Source organism: Aquila chrysaetos, chromosome 17 (genome assembly GCF_900496995.4).
Source record: "Aquila chrysaetos chrysaetos chromosome 17, bAquChr1.4, whole genome shotgun sequence".
In the NCBI taxonomy this organism is placed as follows: Eukaryota; Metazoa; Chordata; class Aves; order Accipitriformes; family Accipitridae; genus Aquila; species Aquila chrysaetos.
In genome coordinates, this window is record NC_044020.1 from 13,987,962 (window position 1) to 14,012,813 (window position 24,852).

The window sequence follows — 24,852 nt, forward strand, 5'->3', positions numbered from 1 at the left end:
ACTGGAAGAGGTAACTTCCTTTATTTATTTTGACATTGGATCCTGTGCTGACGTGCATTATGAAGCCAGGGCTGTGTAAGGAACTGTGACTCGCCTTACAATATTCGACAGGCTTGAAACACCGTTTCCTGTGACAAGCCTATCCCTTAGTGCATATATCTCTCATTAGGGTGGTAGCATCTGTGTTTCTTATAATAGTAAAAAAAATCGTATAAAAGCCATTAATTTTTGTATTGAAGTGTGTCTGGGCTGTATAAGCTTGGAATAAGCTCAGAGAGTTTGACAGATAAGCAAGGTGATGCTTTTGGCTATCCAGAGGAGTGCAAACAGTTATCTAAGAGTACAGAAAGACCTATTAGTTATGGTTCCACAAACTGTTATGCCGTGGAATAGTTGTGTGTTTTTAAAACTTGCTCTTAGGCTTGAGACTAAGCCTGTTGCAAACAGACAGTTCATACATCTGAGTAGCTGGCTGGCTGCACCATCAGGGTTGATATCGGTAGGCAGCTATTTCATACTTCTGCAAATTCTTCTTTGCTAAATTAATAGAAAAAAATGCTGGAACTTGGATTTCAGCACAGGACTGCACTGGAATTCACCCACCATTCATCTTGGCCACGCGCGGTGTTAGAAACCCATGGGGTACCTGTGTGTGGCTGCAGGCTCTCTCGGCAGCTTTTCTTTTGTCCAACCCAGAGCGAGGAGGAAGAGTTTTTAGTGCCGACAGCACTTTAAGGCCAATCTCCCCGCTGAGCTGCCAGCCAGGGTTTGTTTGTGGTGGGTACGCTGTGGGCTGCGCTCCACACAGCATCCGAAGGGAAGGCGGAAGAATGGCTGGCTGTGGAGATCAGATTAAAGGAAAAAAGCAAGGCTTTACAGCCTTTTTTTAATCTTAATGTGTTTTATCGCTTCATCCTGCTTTTTCAGGCAAGGGTGAGCAGGGACCTTTTTTCCCCCCACTCAAAAGCCAGGTCATCGTTTTTGTTTGAGGGGCAGAAGGGATGTAAGGGAATCACCTGAATCCTTAGGGATTGATCTGGGCTTTCTGTTTATTTCGACACCAGTGAAGATAGTTTTTTCATGGCTTGCTTATCAACTGGCAGCTAATAACATCCTGGAGCGGGGAGCGATGTAAATGCCAGAGCACCACTTGTTGCTGTTACGGGAGAAGTTTCACGGCGGGAGTGCAAACCAGCCGCATAGCTTGAATGCCATGGTGCCTCAGCAGTGCATAATGGCAGGGAGTAAATTCCCCAGGAGTTTTGGCCAGTGTGTGAACTAGAAAAGCGGAGGTTGGCTTAGATGGGCCAGTCTGCCCCTATCGAGAGCGGTGAAAATCCCCGTTAAAAAACTATTTTCCCAGTAAGTCTTGAAATCTTTGCAGAAACTTTAACCAGGCAATCCATTCCAGATTTTGGCTCTTATCCTCTCCCTTCCCCGTGCTCATGCTGAGCAGATGAGCGCAATGGCCAGACCTAAAATGAAGAGCATCTACAGTCTGATCTCATCCTCCCTTGCTGCCTTTGGCTGGAGAGGAGGAGGAGCTTTGAAATCGGATTATTACTTCGAGCCTCTTGGCTTTGGAGCTACAGACTGTTCCCCACGTTGCCAATGGGCTTAAAAGCTTAGCAGAACTCCCACTAGGTACCCAGGAAGCCTCTTACCGCAGGAGATGGTGACACGGCAGGATCAGCTGTTCTTTATTTATCGTGCAGCAGAATCATCTGGGGAGGGACCATAGCTAACCCGGTGATGTTTTTCCCAGAAACAACATCTAGAACAGGTAGAGCCGTGCTGATGCTGTTCCCCACTGGTGTGATTGTGCTCACCCAAGGCGCTATGTAAAACAGTTCCTAAATTTTTAGTCTTTAGCTGCTGGTAGTGCTTAGCCCATAAATGGGAATGCTAAATCCAACATTTGTGGAGAGAGGGAGTTGGGGGTTGGTTTGGTTTTACCAGCAAGGTACTACTGGCATGGGACTGTGCGAGCTTAACAATATATAATCTATATGGTATTATGGGTTAGCTTCAGAATGGTCCCAATCTCTAGCTGTCCGCTCACCAATTTCCTCAGCCTGTCTTCCCAGCAAAAAAAAAACCAAAAGCCTAAACCAGCACAATCTACAAGTAGTTTAATGATCTGAATACATTTGATGCTCCATGCGAGCGCAGCTACTGAGAGAGATCCTTTCTAGGTGATAATAAATGGTATCTTTCTGAGGGTGAGGCAAACAGGATGCAATTCAAGCAGACTGTGTTTCCTCTCATATTGTTGCGCTTGGAGGTTATTTTCAGCTAGAGGAGTTGAACTTGTGGCTTGGGCAATAGTGGTCAGCCACTTTGTGGGGGTGTTTTGGTTTGGGATTTTTTAAGGGCGTGACCCCAGTACTTTTCCCGTAAAGGCACAGACCCCTGATTAGAAATTTAAGCAGACTGGTGTTAAGCTTGCTTTTCTTAATTGCCTTTCGCAGGCCTCTTGGAAGTCTTCCACGGGGTCTGCAAGAGGTCTGCAAACCACAGGCTGGAGACCATCAGTTCTGCTGAGCCTGAGATTTCTGTCTCTCTCCCATGTAAAGCCAGCTCAGTGCCCGGTGCGATGCTTGCCCCTCAGCCAGCATAACTGGCTTATGGCAAATGGTGTAGATTATCTGCTCCAAAGGAAGAGGGGATTATTTTGAAAGGAGAAATGATCCTTTGGAGGGAAATAGCACGATCTCCAAATGCTTTGGCTGCTAATAAAACTGCTGAAAAAGAAAGATGATTGCAGTGGCATCAAGTGTCAAGCCTTATGGCTTCTCTCTTAGCCTCACCACTGAGTGAAGCATGCCCCTGGTAAGGATGCTGGGGCTTGTGTTAGCTTCTCCATCTGTAAAATTGCTCTGCATGTGGGTGTGTGCCTCCCCTTCCTTCACAGATGCTGCAAGGCTTTACTGAATGTTCTTTAAATGCTTTGATGCTCCAGCATGAAAGCTGCTCTAGAGGCATAAAGTACTAATGTCTATTAAACAGAAACGAATAGCTTGTTACTTTAGAGCTTCAGATGTACCCTGTCCATCTGAAAAGGTACTTTGCAGGGGGAAGAAATGGAACGAGTAGCAGTTTTACATCTTTTAAGTGCTGAAAATGCATAAAATTCATAATGAATGTAGTTCTTGTCCCAAATCACTTGCACTGCAGGCAAGATGAGCTAGGAGGAGAGGAAAGCTTTATTAGCACCAGTGCACTGCTATGGGGCATGAGGGAGACTGGACTGATCAGTCTGAAATCTCTTTTCAGTACAGTTTAGCCACCCAGCGTGAGCTGTTCATATTTGTTTGTATTACACAGAAGTGAAAAATTCCAGTTGGAGAGTGAGCAGCAGCATGCTGTGCAAACAGGGGAGGGTCCCTGTCCCAAAGGAGAGATCAGGCAGCAGGTTAACTTGGATGGAGAACAACTGTTCTGGTGAGTGGGATAGGTGGTAAGATAGGTAGTACGGTGGTCTCAGATTTTTAAGCATCCTGATAGAGGCTAAAGGAGGACAAAACCAGAGTATGTCTATAAACCAAGCCTAGAAAATTCTAGCCTGGCCAAAAATGTCCATCGGCATTGGAAAAAGTTTGCGTTTTCAAACCTACTTGGGCTGAACTGAGTAGAATTCAATGTTTGTGCATCCCCTTTCATAGCTGAAGGGAGCTGCTGGAGGAGAGGATGGCTGACGTTACCCTTTGCGCTGCTGGCACCGGGGGGGAGTACGTGGGATTTGTTCTTTGCAAATAGCCGTAATGTGGAGGCAATACGACAAATTCTTCCTGGCTTTCTGTTTATAACCATCTCCCTCATACAAAGCTGTCATCTCACACCTCTGCTTAGCCCTGGCGTAACATTATGCCCCTATTTACAACGTGCTTGAAATAGCCTTCAAAGTCTGCTCACAGAAAGTCGAGGGAGGTAGAGATCTCAGAAGGCACTGAGAGACGTTAAGGGGGGACCTGAAGAAATGGGAAAAGGGAATACCTTTGCTGCCCTTGCTTTTTCCCCCTCCCCAAATGATAGTCCCCCTCTGACAGGGTAGCTTTTCTCCTCCCTCATGTGTTTGCTCTTCATCCCTTGCCCTCGCACACACCAGGCTGGTGGCTCAGAGAAGAGCCGGGCCCGCTGCGGTGCCGAGTGTCACTAAACTCTTCACCTCGCACCCCTGAAGCTCCTGTAGAAGGCCAGCTTGGCTCCCCCTGAGCTCGTGGTCCCCGGGGGGTGAGGTGAAGATGATGATGTTTCCTTGAGGAGAGCTGCTGATTTGGTCCCCGCCACCAGGAGCACAGGGAGGGCATTCAGTGCCCGCTCTCCCCGTGGTGGAAAGGCGGAGTGGAGAAGTTGGGGGGGCCCTTTTGGCTCAGGAAGCCGTAAAGCCCTGGAGCATGATATAGAAAGAGGGCAGCGTGCAGGCTCCTGCAGGACTGTGGGGAAGCTGGGAGAGGCGCATCCAGCTGCAGACTTGGATAATGGGTGGTGTCTCCAACTAGCCGCTTAAAATTTAGATAACATGGCTGGGAGAGTCCATCAGGATCAGGAGCCGCAACTTCTTTCTGACTTTATAGCAGCCATCTAAACCCACTGCTGTTTGCGCTTCTAGGGTATCGTGACCCTAGAAATACCCTAACTCCCCAGAATGCCCTGCTGCCTTGTCATGCAGCGCAGGGCAGTCTCAGTAGGTTTCATATTTTGAAAACTATTTCCATATGATGGCAGCAATCACAAGCAGGGAGAGCATGGCACTGGGCTGCAGAAAGCGCTCTGGCTGCTGGGTGGGGGCATGGTGTTTTCAGGTGTGCTGAGTACGTCCTGGGGGCTGAGCACCCCGGCAGACCAAGAAGCTGAGTTGTGGGGGTTGGCAGAGCAACTGGCTCATGGTGTAGCTGGATCCCGTCACCTCAGCTCTGGGACTGTATCCCACTATTCATGGCATCGGCCTTCTGCTGCTGCTTTGGGTGAATCGACTGGGTGTGCTCTGCAGCCGAAAGGAGGGTGCCGCACTTTCCTCTCTGGGATGTGTTGAGGGGAGCAGTGGTCCCTCCCCAAGTCCCTGCACCCTCCTGGGATGGCTGGCTCTTTGGTGGGGAGGACTGCAGGAGCTCCTAGCCAGAGATGTGAAGCACGCACACCGGCTTCACGCAACACAGGGATAAATGGCGCTTGTTGGAATGCAGCTGACTTCCCATCTTCCTGCCCAATCCCAGTAACTGTACTCGTTTGCATGAATTTGCCTGACTCTTGCCCAGGTACCTGTTGTCATTCATTATCTGTGAGGGGAAAAGAACGTCCTGACTCGATTCAGTGGCGGCGTTGAAGTTTCAGCGTATGGGTTGGGGCTGTCTCAGCATGGCCCACTGGTAGCTTTCGGTGATCTCCTAAAGCCTCTGCAAAAGCCTGTTGTGTCACTTGGGAGCATTGCAATGGAAAGCTGATAACGGCAGCGGTGTGGAAATAGAGCTGAAGGGATTGGGGTTTTTAAACTGATGGCTAACTTGGACAAGGCTTAGCTGTGCTTAAACTGGTTATGTCCATCAGATTCGGTTATAGGTGATTCAGCTCCAGCACAGAGGAAGCCTTTGAAGTGTAGTCCAGTACCTCAGCAGCCAGCCTGCTTATGCCAGGCTCTTGCATGTGCTGGGCTTCCCTGTGGTTTTGGAAAAGCCTGTTCTCTGAAATGAGGGTCCCAAACTTTGTGACACTGCCTTCCAAGCTGACAGCTTGCTAGGAGCTGGAGTCTTGCTGGCTGCTTTCCATAGTTCAAAAAGCCAGTGCATGCAGCAGCCCCGCCGTCACCTCAGCGCTGGTGTTGGTGACAGTGGTGTCACTGCTGTCGCGGTTGAGGACTCATTTGTTTACTTTTACCCGGGAAGTTGACTGTCTTTCCTCTCAAAAATCTGGGCAGATATCAAGAAGGAGTATACTTTAGGCTGCATGGGGCTTGGGTCACCACGCGTCCAGAGGCCGCAGCACTTGGGTGCTGTCAAGAGCAGACCGAAGTAGCAATTGCAACAAAATGCAGGTGATATCAGGGTTTAATACATGCTTACAGCAGCTCTGGGGGAGCAGTGTTTGGTTTAGACTCAACCCTTGGCCAGCAGCACACCGGTGGGGTTAACCATACCTGCCGGAGCGCCGGGTATGGGGCAGGCGTGGGGCAGCGGGGCCCTTCTCTCCCAGCCCACCCCTGCCCGCTATTTTCCCGGGGAGCAGGGAGGGACGGGTTGATGCCCTCTTGCCCGCCCCGGCTCACCCTGCTTCGGGCCAGCGCTCCTCCCGGGTGAGGTGGTCACCCTTGTTCCGGCGGCCACCTCTTCCCGAAAGCCCTCGCCTGACTCAGGGAGGATTTAGTCCCGGGCTGGGGGGAGGGAAAGACGTTAAACAGGCTTTTCCCTAATGAGGTGTGACGCCAGCTGGAGAGGGGGAGAATCCTGCTTTTCTCCTGTCTGTTGCTCTCTCCAGCTAGAGGAGGAGGAGATGTGTCCCCCCCTTCCTCTGCTGATTTGCTGCCTCTTCTGTTTCCTTTCTGTGCCGTCCCCAAAGCGTTTTGGCAAGGTTCAGATTTCTGTGCTCACAGCTCAGTGCTCAAAGAGAAAAGGGGAAAAACAAAAGGGTTGGAGGCGTGGGGAGGATGGTGGCGGGGAGGAAGCCCAGCCGCTCGCCCTGGCCAGGCTGGAGGAGCATGGGGACGGGCGCCCGGGGCAGGGTTTGCCCTGAGGACCGGGGGGTTTGGTGGCCTCTTTCTCCTGGGAGTCCTTGGCGTCACTTTGGCCACCTCTGCTCAGATGCACCACTCGAGCACCGTGCCGCTTTGCTGGCCATCCCTTGTTGGAGGGGAGGGCTGGAAAAACAAGGTTTATTCCTCCTCCTGCAAAATGTGGGCTGAAGCGTTAGGTGAAAAACCAAGGGGATCCTAACTCTTTGTTCGCGGTCCTGAGATGTTAAGATTTGCATCGCATCCTCCTGGTCCCTGGCGTTCCCACAGTACCCTGGGCATGTGGGAAAAGTCCAGGATTTAGGTGTTCTGGGGCAGAAAGCTGGAGAACCCAGTGGGATAAAAAATTGTGACATTCCGTTAAACAGGACCAATAGACCCAGTCCTGGGAAATTAAAGCACCTCTCGCTGCTTTTGCACTATTGCAAGCAGCAACAGAAAAAAAGTAGACAAAAACTTTACAGGACAATGTCAGTATCTTTTTTCCAAGACAGATAATCATGGTGATACTTGAACTGTGCCTTTACCATAACCCACTGGCACCAGGTGCGACTGTCAGTAGGGACCAGAGGTCCAGAGTGGGCTTCGGGCAGCACCCATGGCATTGGGGAGCGCAGTGCAAGCACCTTTTTACAGAGGTGCTGACAGCCTTACACCTGCTAATGATGGACCTTCGTTAGCCTCATACTAAATGTGTGCTGATTAATCCTGACTCGTGCCAGAGCCCCTCAACCCAGCATGGTGCCAGGACTCTGCACCCAGTCCCGCGTCAGTCTGCGTGCCCAGTGCCCCTTTTAGCCAGCGGCTGCAAGATCCATCTGCGCCCGGGTCGGGTCCCCGAATCGGTGCTGCACCTGCCATGAAGGTGAGGACGAGGAGCGCCCACCTGGGAGAGAGGAGGCGGCAAAGGAGGGGGGAAACTACCCAGCCAGGTGTTTTGGGGAAGACTGGTGAGTCCCTGCCCAGGAGACAGCACATTGCCCAGTGCCCGAGGAATGTCCCCCAGCTCCCAGGGTGACCTGCCGGCTCGGAAAACAGAAAGGTCACTCCCGGGCCTGGAAAACAATGGCTGCAGATAGGGGCTATCTGAGCCGGTTGTGGCCACTGCTTAAGGAGTGTTAGTCAAACAGCAGGCTGAAAAGGCTCACGGGAAGCAATTTAAATATTCCTTCATACAAAAGGCTGTCGCATCCCAGCAGAGGCAGGCTGCTGACTGACAGCTTTAGTGCACAAGTGTGTGTGGATGAGGGAGAGGCTGAATGGGGGGGAACATCCTGAAGACTTACTTTCCCCCCACCCTTTATTGTGGGTCTTAACATGTCATTTTTCACAAGCTGCAAGTTTACTATGGTAACACATCTGGGATGTTTTAGCACATTGCGTACTTTGGGGTTTTTTTCCCCCCCTCTCAGGTATATTTTGTTAGAAGGCAGATGTCCACTAAAGTAATTTACAAATAAAATAAGTCAACACCTCCAAAATACTAACCGCTTACCAAGTGAATTTACCCAGTAATTGCTATTTCTATAGTGTGATTACTATTTATGCAACAATTATATCACTCTCTCCAAGGGATGGCAAGCTGCAACTGCAGTTTTTGTATTAACTTGTCACTAAGCAGGGTAGTCATCTAGAGGCCAGAACAGAGATTCTTGGGACTTTTTCCTAGCTCTGTGGCAGGGACGCTGTGTCAGGCTTTGGCTGCCCACTGCCCTTTCCTTACCTCAAGTTTTCACATATAATAGATGTGTTTAATACATTCTTCACAAGGCAGATGTCAGGCTTCTGCTTGTGAAGCACTTTGGATGTTGCACAAGAGGTAAATAAGAGCAGTGTTGATAATGAAAATATGTCATTAATACATTTCCAATAAAAAACTACAAGTGGCGTTTAATCTGCAATCTGTTATCAATAATTTTATTACTGCAGTTACTGCGGTCTAATAAAAAAGCACTTTCTCTTCTTTATTGGGTAAGTGCCAAAACGTTTATCCTTTATTCTCTGGCCATTAACCTTTATTCTGTAGCCATTAGCTTAGCCATTTGTGTAACAGTCTGTTGAGTAACATTCAAGTAGGAATTTGTATTCAATCCATTATTTACTCTGAAACCCAAAAAGAATGGCTTCTTATGCCTATGTTGTTTATCCATATTAAATCTTGTTAAGTGCTATATACTACAGATTATAAGTCTTATAGGAAGTGGATTTTTCTTACTGTGAATGATTTTCTGGCATATAAATAAAACTGTAGTTAACCTAGTAATATTTTGTAAACAAAGCTTGAAATTGCTAGCTGAAAAACCAGATATTTCTCACAACATGGGCAAAATTCATAATAACTACATTTCAGAAGTTTATCTTTTTTGTGGATCAGTTCCTGCATCACACCTTTACGTGAACTCCATCATGCTGAAATAAGCCATGATACTCTCCACCCCTTCATCAAGGTTTGAGGTTTTGGGTCATGAGGTCTGATATCCCTCAATCCTTTCTTTCTCTCTTACTGGAGGGGAAAAAACAAAACAAAACAAAACCAAAGAGAAATAAGTTAAATAATCAAAATGCCTGCTTTTCTTTGAGGCATTTGCTTGCTAGCTTTCAGCCATTTCTGGCTATCCATCTGAAACTGCTACTTCTCTGTGTAAGTGGCTTTTAGGGCCACGCTTTCTGAGCACATCTTTTAAATGAACTCACCAGCCTTAGCAAGTGGAAAGCAAAGCAAGAGAATGAAACTGTTGATTCCTGCCCATCAGCTGAACATGGGAGAAATCATGGCTTTCTTATTAGGCTGTAGTATCTCAACCTCACTGAACCCTATTTTTCTGTTTCCAGACAAAAGCATTAGTCTTCTGGCTGGAGAGTGACATTCAGTAAAAGCCTTTCAAGGTCTTCCCATAAACTCTTGCAATGAAGAGGTAGTAGTAGCAGTATTTTTAATGATGGGGAAGGTCAGCTTACCCAGTGTATGCTCTGCTGTGGTACACGTACTTGAGGCTGCTTGGGTCTTTTTGGTCCTGATCGCTAGCAGTAAATTTTAAGGAATTAGTTTGATGGTTGGAAATTTTTTTCTTTCCTTTCTGCTCATTAGGAACTGGAAGCTGCTCTTCACAGGGATGATGTGGAGTTTATCAGCGACCTGATCGCCTGCCTACTTCAAGGTTGCTATCAGCGCAGAGACATCACGTGAGTAACCTCGCTCTATGGCTTACACGCTTTGCAAGGGGAGCTAATTAACACAGTCGCGGGGATGTTTCACGGCTGTAGAGTGATGACATGGCAGTGATGAGCAGCCACCAGCAATCAGGCCAGATGCTTCACCGAGTGGAAGGGAATTCTGGCTCTTCTTGGGTTGAGTTGCAGGTTTTTAGTTTTACAGACCCGTTGTTAAACAAACTTCTTTGTTCAGATCCCATGCAAATGTTGATGCTCTGCTGTAGCACTAGCGCGTACAGTGAACATTCACATCTGCTGTTATGCTCTGCACTCAATTTGGTCAAATTAGTGATATCACACTAAGTCTTTAAATCATCACATATGTTTTCGACATTTTATGTGTATTGCATAGAATAAAACTTGCTGCTCTGCTGCCACTTCACTTGCATGGAAGATCCCATTGCTTTACAGAGGGACAATTGTTAATTATTTTCTTAGAAATAAGAGGAGTATTGGAATCAGCTCAGTTGCAGGATGTTGGAAAGTGATTTGACACGTACTCTTGATGTTTCAACATCCAGAGACACTTTGTTAGTGTCCACCAAAGTAGTGTCCCAAACTGAGACATCTGTAGGACATCATTCTTTAGAGGATCGCCACTCATGCAGTGAAATATGCTCCCAGTGATAATGAAGGCTTGTTGCAGTGTGTTTTATTTGTTCTTCTGTGAATCATGTTAATAGCAAAGCATAATTGTGGAGACAAAGACAGCTTGGCAACACTTGCAGTTGCTTAGAAGAGGTGTTAAGCAATCCTGCTTCCTAAGATTCCCCTGTTGTGCAGAGGCTGAGGCTGGTGTATAGGCATAACCATAAGTGCTTGCATTGAAAGCTCTATTTCTGATTAACTGATTAAGTTCAACAAAATTTATATAGGTGGGGGTTTTTTTATATATATATCTGCCACTTAAGTAAGTTCTCTTGCATTGCTGCGTTGACATTCAGCATAAGTGGGTATCAGGACCTGAACCAGGCAGCTGCACTGCATTTACTGTCTCTGAATGAAACCGATGTGATGAGATGCTTGATTGTAAAGGGACTGCAATCATGTATAGCTCCTTCATCAAAACAGCCACAGAGCAATATAATCTTGCTTATAAACATGCAGCAAGTTTATTTCTTCATACCAGAAAGTAGTGGTTTAAGTGTTTTGCCCACGTTAACCAGCTCACGCTTGTAGAAGCAGTGGCAGATTTGTCTTTGATAAATTTCATAAATTCCACATTGTGAGGCTCTCCTAAACTCTCCAGATCTACAAGTGTCCACTTAGCAGTTGCACTGTTTAATTGCCTCCCCTTTCTCAGCTGTTCTAACTAACAAAATTCAGGGATGAATCATGGGTGAGTCGTTGGGCACTGGCAAGTGGTCTGTCTGTCTTTCTGGGAAAAGTTACACATGGACACGTGCATATACACTCACGCCAGTTGCGTGACTCACCTGGCAGCTCAACAATGTGTAGTTATTCAGTATTGCATGTAGGTCCCAGTTTGTGCCTGTGTAAACACAGCTTTGGTTAACTCTGAGATGCAAAAGCTGCAAGGAGGCAATGTCATCGCAGAAGGAAGGGCTGGTAACCCAACTGTGGTTTTGTGCAGCCTAGTCAGGGTGCGTGTGCGGCATAGCTAGGTACCTATGTAGCTGTTGCTGTGTGTCCGTCCATGCACGAGAGGTGCCGTAGGAAGTGGAGGAGTGCAAAGTCACGTAGTGAAGTTGTGAGAACTTACACCTCACCTGAACGGTTGTGCTAGGGAAAGCATGAGGTGCCTGAAGGAGAAACCAGCTGCACACTTTCTACAGCACGTCCTGTAGAAGGCGACTACCTCGTGGGCAGGGCAGGAACAAAAAAAGTCATTTCTGCAGAGGGGATGAGGAAAAGAGCACAACAGGAGCAGCACGGTGGAAATGGCTGAAGGAATAGATCAGGAAAACTACCTGGAGCCACTGGGATGTCAGGGAGGTGGGCTCTGAAGTGCTGCAGAGGAAGCAATGGGGGAAGCTACCTGGAGACAGAGGGAAAGGAGCTGTATGCAGAGGCATGTCACGAAGGAAGAAGCATTGAGATGTAGTCTAAATATGGAAATCTGTAGGTAAACGAGAATAAAAATGACGGCTTGGATACACTTCTCAGAAACAAACTTGGCCCACTGTTTCACGCTTACAAACCAGCTATGGAATATTTATCCAAATGAATGTGTGTTTTTAAAACCTAGAGTTCTCCTTGTTCCTTACACATTTATTTCCAAAACCTTTGCTCCCTCTAACCCGAGTTCAAGCAGCATAGGCCTTCGCTGATGCACAGCTTCCCTACTGTACCTAGTTTGTCCCCAGTTAATGGTAAGGAGTTGAGCCTGTAATTGATTTTTTGAGTGCTCAGCAGACAAAGACATGCAAATGTAAGAGGCAGAATTTGTGTGGAGTTTAGATTTGGCTTTTCACAATGGGCCAGGACTCCATATTTTTCTGTGGCAGACAGATAGTAGGTGTCTGTCTCACGTGGGAAAAATCAGCAGTTTCACAGATCATCACAGTGGCGTTACAGCAGCAATTTCTCCAGTCATTTGTGCTCTGCATCCTCATGCCGAGGCTGTGAGCTGTTAATCTTTAGGCTGTAAACTTTGCTCCCTGTTGCACCTCAGAGGGGAAGGTAGGAGCTTGTTCTCATCCTTGTTCTTGGGCTGGAGCACTACAGCTCAAGCACAAGATGCTTCACATAACCTCATATACAACATAGTTTACCTACCTCTCCAAGGAGTTTTGAGCTTTAATTAGTTTTGTATCGTGTCTTACCTCTTTGATGGCCAAAAAGTTATCTGCCTATGCTTTGTCACAGTCTGTCTGGGAGCAGCTTGTAGTTCTTGTCACATCTGTTTTGACGGCATGCAGAACTTGCAGTGGAGCTGGGCTGCCTGGCTTTAATCATGCATCATAGAGGGATATAAAACTGTCACATACCTTTGCTAATTATAATGTGCTCTCAAGTAATTTTGGAAGTGGAACCTAGCTGAGAGCCCTTCTAATGCACAATTTAACATACTCTAGTTTGATTTGCTTTTTATTCTTTTAAAAAAAGAGAGATTAATACTTTTGTAGGGTTCTGTGATTCTTGGTTTTGAAGTAGAGCAACTTTGCCTTGGTTTTGATATTCTTTATGACAGACTTTTTAAAAAAAAAAGAATCACATACAAGAGAGAGACTGTTTTTTACTCTGCTTGATGATTAAGGAGTGTTGAATGTCTGGTAACTTAAGACTTTCTTTGAGTTATGGGTATCTGTGTTTAACTACAGAGACTACTTAATGGGATGCCACATGATCTTCTCCAAACTCTTATTTATCATAACCTATCATAGCTGTTAGGAACATTCTTCACTGACCTGGTTCTTGCCATGTTAAGCACTGTAGAAGTACAGAACAAAAAAGACGGTAGTCTGCATTTCTGGCTTCTGGCATCTTTAGCAATGACCCTGTAGCTGTCCTTGCCTGGCACCAGGTGATTTGAGCACTTGGCTAGGACAGTTTCCCTGTTGCTCTCCTCTTTTTGCTCTGACCCAAAATACTTTTGTGCCATGATCTGCAGCTTTTGTTGTTTTATAAATAACCTTCATAGTATTCATATACCATCCGTATCATCTAACTACTAACGATGCAATAACTAATATCCTTGAAGCTTTTTGTTCGATCTCTCGGTTCATTTTTATGTTACAGGCACGGTTTGGTTTGATGCCAGTGAGTTTACCCATACGTTTTCCTGCCTCTAGCTTTTGTGCACAGGCCTTGAAATGCCTATGTTTTCTTTTAATTGTTTAAAAATGCAAATGCTTGGAAAATGGGGAGGGAGAAAACTCTTAATAGACTTTGGGGTTTATAATAAATAAATAAATAAACAAAAATTTAGCAGTTTGAAAAAATCTGCTGCTTGCTTCAGATTCTGTCTGATATAAATTGGGCAGCTGCATAGTCCCTAGGGGCTGCCACTTTAATTCCAGCAGGAAATGCGACTTGATGACTTGTATCAAGACAGGAAGATCAGAGCTTCAGCTAACGGCAGCGGCCCCAGCAGGAGCCTTCTGCAGCTGTTTTTAAGTAAGAAGTGATGGTGTGACATGGATGTGTACACTCAACTAAAATAATCCAGAAAAGCTCCCGCTGTTCAGCATTTCTTTGGGTGAAACTCATTCTTCACTGCTCTGTTATTGCATTTTTGCTATTTTTCTAATGTGATGGCATAAAAAGTTTCAATGACTTTATCATATTTCTCATTGGGGGGCGTTTTGTATGCTGCTATTGTGTCTTGAAAAACATTTTAATTGCTTTTTCTTATGACATGTTTTATTTTTTCAACATGGACAAGGGTGTCAGAAAGTGAGGAGGAACCAAACCAGTATCTCTGCTCTTGCATATGCCCCTTGAGATTCTGGTTTGGTTTTTTTTTATTTTTAGTACCCTAGGGGATTGGTCCATCACTGTAGCTGAAAACTATCTAACTGACTTCTGTGGCACCACAGACAGCATTTGCTTCCTTAGGAACCTCAATTATTTTTTTTCTTGTTCTTTCTTCCCTCAATGCATTGGAATTTTTTCTTCCCAAGTGGATCACCTGTTTTGCACCCACCTTAAACTCTTTCTGGATCTGTAAACTAACCTTGGAGTCTTTGGCTTGTAGTTTGCACCTGGTTTGTTCTAATATGGATAAAAGGATATTCCTTAACTCCTCTTCCCTCCCCCACAATTGTCTTAATTATTTCTTTCATATCCTTAGTGGTGGCATTGAGAAATACTCCCAGTATGGCATCTGAAGAGCTATATTTCCTACTTATTGAATTGCCAATCAAGAATACCGCCTCTATTCTGCTTATTTTCTAATGCTTGTTCTGTAATCACTTATTTGAGCTTTCATCAGAAAGAGATAAGAGATAAACTGAAATCTTCTAACTCATCAGGGCAGAATGCCCGTTTCCTAGGACTGTGTTTAATAACTCTGAGTATTTTGCTTCTTCCTTCTGCTTTGTCACTTTTGTCCATCCTTGCCCTTTATTCTGTGTGGACTGTGTCTTTACAGGCTACTTTGGGGGTTACCCCAGGTCTCATGTTTTGGTAAAAGTGACCTCAATAAAACGCTTAACATCTTGAAATTGCCCTTCTGCATGTGACTATGTGAGCTGTGTCCTTTAAGAACCGCTGTATCTTGGTCTGGTCGAGGGGATAAAGTGGCAGGTTAACTGGGATAGCTGCCCAGTTTTCAGTCTCATGGATACTGTGGTGAACGGGGCTGTGGGAGTAGCTAAGCCAAGGTACTAAGACACTCTGAATGAGTTCAACACTTCAGTCCATGCCATAACGTCTGGGACAGCCAGCCTAAGCTCAGTCGCAGCAGACCTGGGGACCACCACCTTTCGGAAAGGGTTTTAACAGCCGGCTCTTGCAGTTGTGCCAGTGACCTTGATTATAACAACTGTTTCAATGGCCCAGCCACAAAGCACCTCACTAACTCAGAATCATATTCATGAATGCCAAGTGAATATCAACAAGATCAGCATTATTTACAGTGTGGCTTTTAACAAGTGCTGCCACGCATACATCATGGAGATTGGTGGATGGCCTCTGGAATTGACCCAGTATCATCGGCGCAGGAGATACCGTGAGGGGGCAAGGGAGATGAAGTGGCTACATTGCTCATCTTGAATGTAATATTAATATTTATTATAATAATAGCCAAGCCATGCAAGGTGAGCCTTTTAAAGGGTAAAAAGTGAAAATGAGGCAGCTGGCAGGTGTTGGGAAAGGAAGGATGAGATTACAGCAGTAAAATAACACAGTCATTCAGAGATTAATGAGAAGCACAGTGGAATAAAATTATAGAGTTCAAGTATAAATAAAGCTAAGTAAATGTCTTTGATTCTCAGATGGATAAAATGAATCTTTAAAGAAGAATTTGAAGAAAAGTTGGTAGCACGATCTGGAAGTGCTATTCCATAGATGTGGCGAAGAATAAGGACTGAAAATGGTGGAAGAAAGAGTGTGAAAGCTGTACTGTTATTGTCAGGGCAGGTGGATGAGAGGCATAGATTGGATAGCTGAGGAAAGGCAACTATGCAAAACATTGACAGGGAGGAATAGGTGGCTAAACTTAAAAGGATGAATAGAGAACAGTCAGTGAAGGGTCTGGGAGACTGCAGTGATGTCATCATACCAATGTCAGAGTTTGAAATATGAAATGGACAGCTGTATTTTTAAGTTCTTGATGTTGCAAACCAAGTACTCTGGAGACAAGGAAGAAAGCAAAAATGAAGAAAGAAATTGAGACGGCGAGTGAAAACATCTCCTTTGAAGGAATAAGACAAAGAATGATGGAGAGAGAGTGACAGGATGTGGAAGTTCTCTCCACATGAAACCTTTGCTCTCACTTTTGAGACTTGCATTTCAAGATAGTGATGCTCCAAACCACCGGCGCAGGATTTTTCCTCCAGCCTGGTTGGTTTTGCAGGCCATCTCCCAGCACCTCAGCCAGGTTCAGAAACTGATCTTTAGTCCAAGTGTGAATACTGGAGAAGTTCTGAAATTATTTTCTTGGAGCCTTTTACCCCAGTGAGCTTGATGAACAGCTGGGGCGGCTGCTGGCCAGCTGCTAAGCCACTACAATAATTTGGTGTGTCATGTCAGTCTCTGTTCTAAGCCACCTATACTTTTAATTTTTCTCTCATTTTACCTTCCATCCTTCCTCAGCTTCTTTCTGGCTCAATCAGTGTAGTGGTTTAAGCTTTAGGGAAAAAAAGAGGAAATACCTGTTCTGAAATGAATCCCAAAAGGGACTTCTTTAGGACCCATTTATTTATCTGTAAAAACTTGTGTTTATCCATTGTCCCCAGAAACTTGTAATGTGTGGGGCTGGTTCTAAGTAATGAATTTGCTAAGCTTGTTTGCTTCAAGGCAACCCCACACTAGGTATTTTTTGTCTCAAAAGGGACTCTCTTCTCCCACATTAAGCATATTTTTCTATGAGCAGCAAGGCACATAAAGGCTTGTTTCATATGGATTTGTGCCATAATACACGCATGTGTCCTATTTCCCCATCATCATCAAGACAATAACTCTAGCTTCTTCCCCACAGTGCTCATCATCACTGTAATACCCTAAGGTCCTCTCTGCAGCTCCTAAACAATCGGAAGAGCTTATGGTGCAGCAATACTGTTGTGTTTCCTTATGGCTATGAATTGGGAGCGTGCTTTCTGTTGATGGGCACTAGCAATGAACAATGCACCATTAAGCTGGCTTCACTTGTTCTTCAAGGATCCAGGAATGCATAGTAAGTAATGATCCTCTTCCAGTCTGAATGTGGGGCACAGTGAGCCTCATTCCTATTTGCTCTTTCAGAATATAGGAGATGTATTTGGGTCTTTCATAAGTTAATCAGCTCCAACTCCCAAGGGTTGATCTGCTTTTCAGAAAGAGCCGTCACCGTCAAATAACAGTAGTAGAAACAAAGAAGCATGTGGATGAAAATTGACAAGCACAGATTGAAGTCTGGTTAGATGCAGGTTAAGGTAGTTGGTGGGAGAAGTGAAATGCCATCACAGACCAAGGAAAGCCCTTGCTGTCTTACCAGGTCAGTTCACAAGGTGAAAGTTGGGCTCTAGGTACGTTCCTTTATTCTGGACCATCCGGAAGGCTGTATTCATCCCTCCTGAGATAAAGGCTGCTATGGGTGGATCTTCATTTCATCACATCCAGAGTGGCTTGTTGTCAGGCATACACTGTGTGCTTAGTTGTCAAGGTCACACAGAATTAGACACAAAACAAGGGGGGAGAAAACTCCATGCCTTAAGAGTCTAAGTGTGCACGTGGAGGCAGCATGTGGCAAGAGCAGAGAGCGCAGCAGTGGTTCTCACACTTCATTGTGTCTGTGTGGCCATCGAGATCCGTCCCTTAAGGACTGCATGTCTTTTCCAGGTCAGATCAGTATGTGCTGGCTATACACTCAGAATGCATGAACCAGAGTCTCCCTTGCAGAACCCTTCAAAGCAGTAGCCAGCAGCCTACGTCTTACCAGGTCTCTCACTCCACACCAGTGTTCCCCAAATACCCCCCCACTGCTTGACAGGCTTGGCTTCTGCCAAGGTACTTGTTCCCCTCTTGAGCATCCAGATCCTTCTCTCTCCCTTTTTATGATATCTAACAAACAGGAACTAGTTCTTGGGTTAGTTAATAAATAGTTCAAACACTGGTTCTTTTTTTTTCCCCTTTTTGATCCTTCAAGAGATTGCCTTTTGTTATTCAAAGCCAAAGGTACTTGACACAGAAGCAATGCAGAAGCCCGCAGGCTTCAGACACCGTCCTGGCTGTGGGATCATTATGCCTATAAGTGATTCCCATCCTCTGTGTCTGATAAGCCTTGGGGAAGAACTGGGCAAAGAAGAATGCAGCACTCCAAATTCCTGAGGGGTGCTGGGAGGCATCCATCCATGTGAGGGCTGGAGGAGCAGCTCTCACCTGCTGGTCAGGACCTTTCAGCATCATCATTTCACCCCACCTAGGGAGCCTTCTGCCTTTGTCTGACTCCCTTTACAAGGCTCACAAAAATCTGACCTCCTATATGGGGGGCAGGGGGGGAAAGGTAACCCCTTTAGTTAAGTTTTGCTCAGAAATGTCCAGGTCAGATGGTTTTTGTTTTGAGGTCCAGGAATTGCTCCTTGAGCCCAAAAACTGACTTTGGGAACTGCTGTGTCTCAGATTTATTACCTCGGGAGCATGTGCTCTGCAGAGAACCCAGGTTCTTTGCTTTTCCGTTGCATCCAAAAAGTGACATAATTTACTGATACTGTTAAGTCTGTCAGTGTCATCAAGCCTGCTGCCTGCTGGTGTGCCTGTAAAGTCTCCAGTTTGGCATCAGTATTGCTTAATCTTCTCTTGGTGATCTTACGCTTCACCAGGAGACCAGCTGTGCCCTGCGGATCAGTGCATTCTTCCTTCAAGTGGCTCTCCTACTCTGCACCTCTGTCTTGTGTACCGGTATCACCAACCTCAGGTCTGATCGTCACGACATCTCATCACTGTTACCTTCCCGTCCTTAGGTACCATCCTACACTCCAGTGCCTTCAGTACACACCCTGGTGTTGGCTCTGAGACTCAGGACCTCTCTTCTGCCTCCTGCCATTCTGCCTTTGCCAGTGGTGTCTGTCACTCGTTTTCTGATTTTGAGCCTGACAGAAAACTGCGCTTCAGGGTCTCGGGAGATTCTTGCCACTTGATCTGAGCATACTGTCAAGGAAAAATTTGTGTTCTCAGGCTAGCTGCAATGATAGGTCTCGTTGGATAGGGAACTGTTGGGCTCTGACTCTCCTCAGCTCTCCGACCCTATTCACTAGCATGCCAGGGAATTCATTGTTTAATGAAAGCCATTTTCCCTGGCCCTTCCCCAGCCAAGATCAATGTCATCACATGGCAAGAGGTGACAGACACTTAGACATCTCCCTTGTATCCTCCCGCAGTGTCATATGCCAGCTTGACACCAAACTTTCTTCAGATGTGGTAGACTTTATTTCTATCATGGATTTATCATAGGCGCTTGGGGTGAGATAACTTTTTTCCTTGGTCCTTTCAACCTCGGACAGAATGTGTGATGGCATCAGCACTGATACCACCCTGTTCTAGTACCAGCTCTGCCTCCCTTTCTGGGTAAAGCTTCAGTAACTGATATTACCTCTTTCTTGGGCTCCCTCGACTCTACAGATTGATTCCTGAAGGCAAGAAAAGAGCAGCTGACACTGCTGGGGACATGCACCTTGTCTCCTCTGTGACTGATGGACTGTCCAGTCCAACCACTGATAAAGAAATAGAAGCCACTTATTGCTTGATGGACACTCAAGTCTTCTTCCCATTCAGACAGGCAGGATATCTGACAGACCATCTTGCCAGGAGTTTTCTGGAGGTTCCTATATATTTCCAGATGCACAGTATTTTACAATTTCAGCCATATCTCAAGGAACTGAGGTCTCTATTTTTAGGCAAGAAGAGAAAAAGTAGCTGCAATATCATCTGCTTTGCTCCATGCTGGAGCTGGGGTGCATGTTTCAACATGGCTGATTACAGAGCTGGTTTCTTCTTGGTGTTTAAACCTTCCCTTGCTGGTCTCATGAGTTGTACATCACACTGAAAGCAACTGATTTGTTACTGTGCCCTTTAATAGTTTCAGGGTAGTAACTTAAAGGTAAAATTGAATAAATGGTGAAGTACAGAGTATCTGTGGGCTTAGTATGTTGGCAAAGCTGGGCAGGTGTGTTTAAACACACCTTTGGTGTGAACATGGTCATCCTGAGTCAAATCCAACAAAGCCCATGGAAAATAGCATAATCACATTTAATTAATCATATTCATGCAGTTACAATTAAGGAAAAAGACAATTTTTAAAACTGTCTCAAATTGTCTCTTCATATTCATTCAAGGTAAATAATCCTTTCTGTTCATCTATTGCTACCTTAATTCATGTTTTCAGGAATATATATATACAGCAATACTGTTTGCTCACCACAGTGATGTTTCAGGATCTTTTAGCAGAATTATTTTTTTCCCCTTTTGAATCCAGTTGTCCAACCCATTGATTTGTCATTATCAGTTTTCACACAAATTGCAGCTTCAGTAGTGGGGGAGGGGTTTCCTGCTTCTCTGTCCATACCACTACCCCAAAACCCTCCATGCATTGAGAGCACAAGTGTTCACTTCATGGAGACTGTGCAGAGACTCACTGAGTTTGAAGGAAGGGTTGAGCTATCATTGAAAAACAAACAGGTAGTCATCAAGTTTTAAGTTTTATTTTAATCCCATTAATATTCTCTGAATCTGGGCAGTGTATGCATGCATCCTCCTGCTCATCCTCTTTGCCCCCAGCACTTTCTCTTCCTTGGGTACCATGCACCTTCAGCTGTTATTTGGGATGTTTCTGGCTGCTCTGGGTTTATTGCTGCTCGTATTCTTGTTTCTTCTTTTCCCTAATCAAACACTGAAAACATCCAAGCAGCCCTTGCTCCTACCTAAAAATCAAATGTAGGCCCCCACACCCAGTGTGCATCTAGTTAAACATATGTGTCTTCCTTATCCTCCACGTACTGCACAATCCACCAGGCTTGGCAAATCCAACCCCTCTTTCCTCCAATGCTTCACATCTTCACCCCAATTGCTTTCTTTCTCTGGTTTACTTGGCCAAATAGGCTGCTGGTCTCTTGAGACGGGGAGATGAGTGCTGGGCATCTGCTCTCTTCTTCCTTGTATTTTGATGGGGAGGTAGAAGGGGAGCAACAGAGAGGCAGATAAGGGCAGCGAGGAGCAGTTTGGTGTAGCTGGAAGAAGGGCCATCAGCACCTTCAGATTGTATTTCCTTCACCAAAAATCACTTTCACATTCTCATATGGAAGGAGAAGCAACAACATGCCTCCTTGTTGCCTCCCTGTACCTTGAGGTGTTAGAGGTAGGACAACCACACAAAACAATTCTGGCCTCTCCTGCTGATCCTGGTGATGGCGACGAAAATAGAGCAGCCCTGGCTCACAGAAGGGTGTTTGGAGCTCCTGCAAGCAGGGAGACAGAAAATGACAGGACAGTTCAAAGTAACAGGTATGTGTGATTTCTCCTGCCGGTGCTGCCTTTCTCTCACACAGCCCAATTAACAGGGGTCACAGAGCACTGATTAGCTGCCTTGGCGTTTTGTGAACATAAAGCAGTGAGAAATCCAGGGTGAATGGGGGAAAGAAGATCAAATAGACACTTATCTCAGCACTCCCGCCTGTCCCCGGCATTTGCCAGCCTAAGGGAAGAGCCTTTTCAGAACAGGCCAACGCAGGACTGCGCTATAACTGCACCGATATCTCTGCTGCTTTTCTGCCTTCTCTCAGCAAAATAACAAACGAGTCACCCCAGTGGCTGCGTCATGCGTAGGGTGGTTGCTAGATAAAAGCCGAATCACAGGAGAAGCATGGACTGTAGGCAGCTGGGGAAGATCAGAGCATGCCCTTTTGCCACACTGCTGTGTGAGATGAGTTCAGTTCCTACAGCTGGCATCAAATTTTGGAGGAGTGGACTTGCTGCCTCCTGTCCCTTGTGTGATGGAGAAGGGGTGGAAGGCAGCACGTATCAATTCACAGCAGGTAAAAGGCCATCTCCATCTAATTCAAGAGTTGGTGAGCGTGGTCTAGTAGTGCTACAGAGCCCAAGCTGGAAACTTCCTTAGTTGCTCAGTTTTTCTGCCGTGGCTGGGGGGAGAAATCTGCACGAGCAGACCTGGCACCTCTCTGAAGGGTGGGCAGCTGTGGTGACTTCATGCCTTCCCCTTCTTCCTTTGTGCTCCCCTTTTTTGGGGGTAGCAAAGCAACGCTCCCACTTCAGCTGTCATACCCAGGTTAAGTGGCTGCACTTGCTTCTGTCAAGCCAGCACATGCTCCTGTGGTGTGATCCCTTATTAGACTAGACAGCCCACATCAGCTCTCCATTCTCTCTGCCTCCCTGGAGACACTGCCTCGCTCCATAGCTGTTCCTATTCTGCTTCTCTGTGGGACACAGCATATCTGCCAGCTCCCCTTCCAGCTTCCCTGGTTTTCATTGTATGGATGATAGCTTGAGGTAAGATGGAGGAAGACAAGGAGCGGGAGTGGTGCTGACAGCCTTGGTTCTCTTAGCTGATTTTTTCCCTCTCCTAAACATGAACACTTTGGGAGTTCCTCTGGGAAGGCAGTGGATTCCCCAGCATCCAACAGTGTAAATTAGATTTCCTTAGCAAGATCGCGCAGCCTGTCTGCTGGAGAACCTCCCGTCCTAACTTTGTGTTATCATGTTGGAGGAAAGGTCCAGAACCCTGATGTCTTCTCGAAGCATCCCTTCAACATATTATTGGGGGTGGTCTCAGTGCCACATTTGAGCTCTGGAAGCAAGTTAGGGGGTGGACAAGTGAGGGGCAGGGAACAGGGATTGCAAGGGTGCTGAAATTACTCTGCTGTCCTTTACTTTTGTGGAAGACTTGGGTGTGTCTTTCATGGACGTGGAAACCTCTGATAACTCATGTTTCAGACTGCCAAATCCAGGAGTTAGACCAAACTACGTTGGGGAGGACCTGCCCCTACTAAACATTTGCTGACCAGCTGGGTTTTTGTCCTTATGCTTTGAAACAAAACCATGGTTGTAATGTAGAAAGAATGTCTTCCCGTGTTCAGCAATGGTGAAGACGAAGGTCATTGTAGAGCTCAGTGCAATCCACCTGCTCAATTCTTCAGGTGTCTTTCTCCTCCCCTTCACTGCCAGTGCTCCTGATGGCCACACAGGTAAGCCACAGAATTACTTGAGGTTTGGGCAATGTCTGCACTCAGAAAACTAGTTCTAGCTAGCAGTGGAGGACAAGAGGCAGGCCTGTACGTGCCTACCTCTTGTGACAGTCATGGACTCTAGCAATCTCTGTTGTCTTTCCGGATCTCGGAAGAGAAACTTCACTCTGGAGCTTCCTTAATATCAGTTGTCTTCCTTTTGTTCACAGCCATTTGCAGGCCAGCTGGTTTTCTCCAGGCGTGAATCAAAAGAGGGCACTGAAAAGGAGGATGAGCCTGCGTGTTTGTTTCCTCCATCACAAGGGCTCTGCCAGGGTTGGACCTTGCTGAGGTCTGTCACCAGTTTGATGTGGCCAGGAGTTACTGCTTCCTTTGAGACTGTCCCTGGCTGGAATTTGTGAAGTCTGTCCCCACTGGTGGTGCAGCTAGTGGCGCTGCTAGTTGAATTGGAAATGAAACGTGGATGTTAAAGCTTAAGGTCGTGATTCCTGGATCTCCAGGTTCTCGGTCATTTTGCTCTGCTGCAGTGAAGTGTTTTGAGGAGACACCCTTCAAGGTGCTTGTTGCCCTTGAGCCTCTGCCAGTTTGATTGCCCTGATGACAAGTTGGCACATGGTCTGAGGAATATGTGGTTTCTGTTGGCTTGCACGCCTTCTGAGTGAGCTGCACACAGAGGGCTTGGAAGGAAATGGGGACTATACCTACCCAACCCTTTTCTCTCCCAGAAGGATGAGGTAGTATCTTTTTTTCCCTTGCATCATGTCGGACTTAGCTTCTCAGTAGGGAAAATTGTTTGAAGGTAAAGTACAAGCTGGTCCATAAGGCTTCCTCCCCCACCTCAGATAAGAAAGCTCATTAATACAGTAAAAAAAAAAAAAGTCTCCATTGTTGCATGAGAGCTCAAGGTCAGGCTGGTAGTAGTAACTCATATTGCTTCTAAGGTCAGCCTAAGCTTTCTCTTTCTGACAAGCCACGATAGATTGATCATGGGAGCCCTTACATTATTTTTTTTCTTCTGAAATAGGCTTTGCTTCTCCTGACCCTGTTAATGATGTTTGACTAAGGTCATCCCAGCAAACCCTGAATCCTTCCCATTACCTTCTAGAGGGCTTGCCTTTGTGCCAAAGCATTGTATGCTTGTTAGGAATTAAGCTTTTCTGATGTCGGCTGTAGCAAAGAAGCTGTCTTCATTGGAGAGGGGAGAAATATCTTGAATGCCATCTGTCAGTTAATGCTCTCATTAACACCTGAGTGACTCCCAACACCAAGCTGGTGCCTTTTTGCCAATTCAGAACTTAAAAGGTGCCAGCCCATAAGGTGAAATATCTTCAGTCCATAAAATTAATTCCATGATAAAACGTCTGTTCTGATAAGACCTTGATTTTTTTTGTTGTTTCTTTTAACTACAGAGATCACAGAGGCAAAACCAGTTCTTTTGTGTGCTGTGAATTAGATGCCCAAGAAGTCTTTTTTCACATACTTCTGAGAACCTTGTAAAAGCAACGCTTGTGCTGGGTGGCTGAGGGAATCCAAGTCTTTCAGCTTTTAAAGCTTTTACCAGATGGAAGTATTGCCTCTATTATTTTTCTTACTGGCTAACTCCGTAAAAGGATCTAC

The 24,852-nt window shown here is 45.9% G+C and overlaps 1 protein-coding gene across 3 annotated transcripts in view; it reads left to right on the forward strand.

Moving 5' to 3' along the window:
• Positions 1-24,852, forward strand: part of LOC115352598 (cat eye syndrome critical region protein 2) — a 105,286-nt gene that overhangs the window by 42,041 nt on the left and 38,393 nt on the right. For all 3 annotated transcript variants that reach the window (XR_003927193.2, XM_030041021.2, XM_030041022.2), the window contains exon 2: positions 9,813-9,907. Coding sequence is in view for 2 of the 3 variants with exons in the window: in XM_030041021.2 (XP_029896881.1) it covers positions 9,813-9,907 (95 nt within the window). In the remaining variant the exon portion in view is untranslated. The remainder of the gene's footprint in view (positions 1-9,812; positions 9,908-24,852) is intronic.